The sequence below is a fragment of the Palaemon carinicauda genome, chromosome 38 (genome assembly GCF_036898095.1).
Source record: "Palaemon carinicauda isolate YSFRI2023 chromosome 38, ASM3689809v2, whole genome shotgun sequence".
Classification (NCBI taxonomy): domain Eukaryota; kingdom Metazoa; phylum Arthropoda; class Malacostraca; order Decapoda; family Palaemonidae; genus Palaemon; species Palaemon carinicauda.
This window is the reverse complement of record NC_090762.1, coordinates 68,921,389-68,925,235: the sequence shown is the minus strand read 5'-3', so window position 1 is coordinate 68,925,235 and position 3,847 is coordinate 68,921,389. Positions and strand designations below refer to the sequence as shown.

General features: G+C 35.7%; 1 protein-coding gene across 1 annotated transcript; it reads right to left on the bottom strand.

The window, feature by feature from the left end:
* Positions 1-1,564: 1,564 nt before the first annotated feature.
* On the bottom strand, positions 1,565-3,430 carry LOC137630706 (proclotting enzyme-like). Its single transcript, XM_068362341.1, has one exon. It carries the CDS (start codon positions 3,338-3,340, stop codon positions 1,760-1,762), a length of 1,581 nt encoding a protein of 526 aa, XP_068218442.1. The 5' UTR covers positions 3,341-3,430; the 3' UTR covers positions 1,565-1,759.
* Between the last annotated feature and the right edge of the window lie 417 nt (positions 3,431-3,847).

The following is a 3,847-nucleotide window of genomic DNA, read 5'->3' as shown; positions in this document are numbered from 1 at the left end:
TAACTTGCCGTAGCCTACTCTGTCTTGTAATAATAAATAATACACGTTAGTAGAAAAAACATTTTATCGTTATCATTATTATAATCGATATTTTGAAGTTGGGAGTTATTTCTTAATGATGAATTAAAGAACTAGTAGCATTGCGTTGCCTCATCCACGTACTAATAGGCCTATACTTTCTATAATCTGTTTCCTTGAACTTTTCTCAATACTTTATATGGAAACTTAATTTAGTTGATAGAAATTGGATCACATAGCCCTTGGGGTCGGCAGGACCATTCAGCCCCCAATAGGGAAAAACGTACTTGAAATCTATAGAATTTCTAGCCCATTTGATTGCTCCTCAAAATGTGCTCTTGGTATGAGTAGGCTACTGATTATAATAATAGTACAGATAAGTTTGTTAACAATATTGATAGAATTTCTTTACTATCAATTTACCCACTTAAAGTGATCCTCATTGAAATACTGGACATGGATAATATATATATATATATATATATACTAGTAATTTGTCTTATAACATCCTTCCTAAAAGTATATATATATATATATATATATGCTAGTAATTTGTCTTATAACATCCTTCCTAGTATATATATATATATATATATACTTTTAGGAAGGATGTTATAAGACAAATTACTAGCAGTGAACTTTCCCCTCCAAGTCTTATTTTTATGTTAAATGTTATTAATATGGGTGTAAATTGCAGGTTTAGATCCATCTGGAATAAACAGTGTTTATACCGGGTGTAACTGTCAGAAATAAAAGCATATGCATAAGGAGATTTGAAGCTGGTGTTCAAACAGAAGCTAAAATACCTTATATGTGTATATATATATATATATATATATATATATATATATATATATATATATATATATATATATATATATATACATACATACATATTACTTCTCATATCTAGTTTATTTATTTCCTTTCCTCACTGGGCTATTTTTTCATGCTGTAGCCCTGGGGCTTTTAGAATTTTTCTTTGTCAACTAGGGTCGTAGCTATTAATATATATATATATATATATATATATATATATATATATATATATATATATATATATATTCCTTTGAGGTAGCAAGGACTTAAGGTGTTACCTTTCCAGTTTTCAGCAAGTATTTATGTGGGAGTTTATAGTTCCAACTTGGTAATTTTTTTTCCAAGCACTGATCAGACTCAATGTTACTCCTCGGACAACCCGAGGGAATGTGAATGAATCATATGACCGGGAACTATTCAAAGTCGTCAAATTCAGTTTTTGGTAGTATAGAGGGATAGGATCATTCTTTAATGTTTAGTATACTTGTACTGAAAGAATATTTCAGACGCTTTTCACACAGACTTCCTATTTTCATTCTATATTCTGAAGGCAGGCAAATAGTTTTCTTATAGCGATAGAGCTGTTACAAGAACATATTTCCCACAGATACAAAAATATCTTTATAGAAAGGAAAAAACTAGACAATATATACATATATATTTGTGAATATTTTATTAATTCTTAAAAATGTGAAATTTTCAACTTACATTTTCGTCTCTTTTCCAAACAGGTGAAATATAACTTTTTTTTTTTTTTTGTATAATCAAGTACAATTTCAGAGACACATTTGAAACATGGAAAACAATTCAATTTGTAAAGAAAATACAGCAAAGGAGATCTAAAAAATTACTTTAACAATCTTTACTTGCTACATAGATCACTACCTTTACTAAACCACATCTTTATATTTTGCATCTCCTTTTAATAACAGAATGTTTCTCCAGTGTTATTCTCAATCCAGTCAATATAATTAGTAACCTTAGTATAGACGCCAGGGGAATTTAAGTCTCCACATCCATGTCCAAAGGAAACCAGCCCTGCCAGATGGTATTTCCCATCCAACTGCAGCTGGAGAGGTCCTCCTGAATCTCCCTGGCAGGAATCCTTTCCCTCCTCATAAGCACATATCATATTGTTTGTCACATCGTCTGCTATAATTTCAAAATTTTGACAGTCCACAATGGGTAGGTCGACTTCCATCAAAACACTGCTTTGCACTCCTTGAAACTGAAGAGTTCCCCAGCCAGTTACTGTGGCAATCTCTTGAATAAAGTCCTCAGAAATGTAATTGCCAGGCAAGCAAATAGGCATTATTCTTTCATCAGCGAAGGGTCCCACTGATGTTTGTAGATGAAGTAATGCTATATCGTTATCGACAGTATTTGAATCGTAACCGCTATGAATTATGATATTATCAACACTTAACGTCAGCTCAGTGGTTTCTACTACAGTTGTGTCATGATCACCCAAAATAACTTGCAATTGGCTGGCACTCATTCCATCTACACAATGGGCAGCTGTGACTACCCATTGATCACTAATTAAAGAGCCGCCACAGAAAGTAGACCCACCAATGGATCTAAGAAGTCCAGCTTGCCAAGGCCATTCAAGAGGTTCAGCTTCATTTCCGCCAACAATCCTGGAGGTGCCCTTGATACCGCATTCGCAACTCGAGTTATTTGGAATACCTGTGGGTGCGTTGGTTGCAGGGTCAGTAGTAGCGTTTGCTGCTGGGGTTGGTGGATCACTCACATCAGGAGTGGTTGTAGGATGACTTACACCAGACGATCTAGGAGGCATTGTCCCGGAGGATGTAGGAGGCATTGTCCCGGAGGATGTAGGAGGCATCATTGTCCCGGAGGCATCACTTGTCTTCAGTAAAGTTGTAGAACTTGTCAGACTTGAAAATATATGAGAATTTGTTACAAATGGAGTTATAGAAGAATTTTCCTCAGAATAAGTTTCAGGAGTACTAGTTGTCGAGGTTACAAACGGACTTGTCAAACTAGATGGCCCAGCTGGTGGATTAGGATCAGGCGTTAATAGTTCATTTATACCAATTGGATTAATGACAGATACAAGGCAGCTAAATCCTTGATGATTGATATTTGAAGCAAAGGAATAAAAGCGTACAGCAAGATAATTGTACTGTGTTGTGACATCTAAGTAACCAAAGCCACAGTAAACACGTCCATCGTTCATCCAGCAATCCCCAGATGGTGAGAAAAAGAAAGGATCCGAATTGCAGTCTGAAGAGGGTGTAGTGTCAAAGTAGCACTGAAGTCGGAGGGCCGTAGAATATGGAGAAACAATACTCCATAAACACTCTGTGCCTGTGGGGTAAGGGTTTGGATATCCTGGAGAAGAGAAATAATACTGGGTATTATACCCCATCGACACGTACGCATTTCCACATGCAAGAGGATTACAGTAATATCGGGCAGCAGATTTTGCTGTAATTTCCAGAATGCTAAAACCGAAGAGGAAGATTATGCTCTTCATTGCTATTCCTCGTAAATAGCGTCTGTCTTGATGAGGTCTCGCTTGTGCACAACTAACTGCCTCAAGTTATGACTGAACCAAAGGACACGGGAATTAATATAGTAAGCCTGATCACTCCCTCCGCCCATCCCACATAAAAACATATGTTATGTAAATAAACTCCCCCGATATAAGGAACCATCACAGTCAACACATGTGGATTGTTGCACGTAAGTTTCTTGGAAACATTACACACAAAATCGTATCTAATGCGTAACTAAAATATTCCAATTTCATGGCTGTCCAAATAATGAAGAGTAAAGGTGAAACGTAGTGGGGGAAAATACTAAAGTTATTTGAAAGGTAAATTCGCATACAGATAGTCACACAATCACATGCATACACATACACGTGGCCATGAATAAGGTCAGGAAATGATTTATATAATAACCAGTGTCTCGTTTACATAAACAATATATATCTTAATCCGTATTTGATAAGTCTCTTGTGCAATTCACATCATCTCTC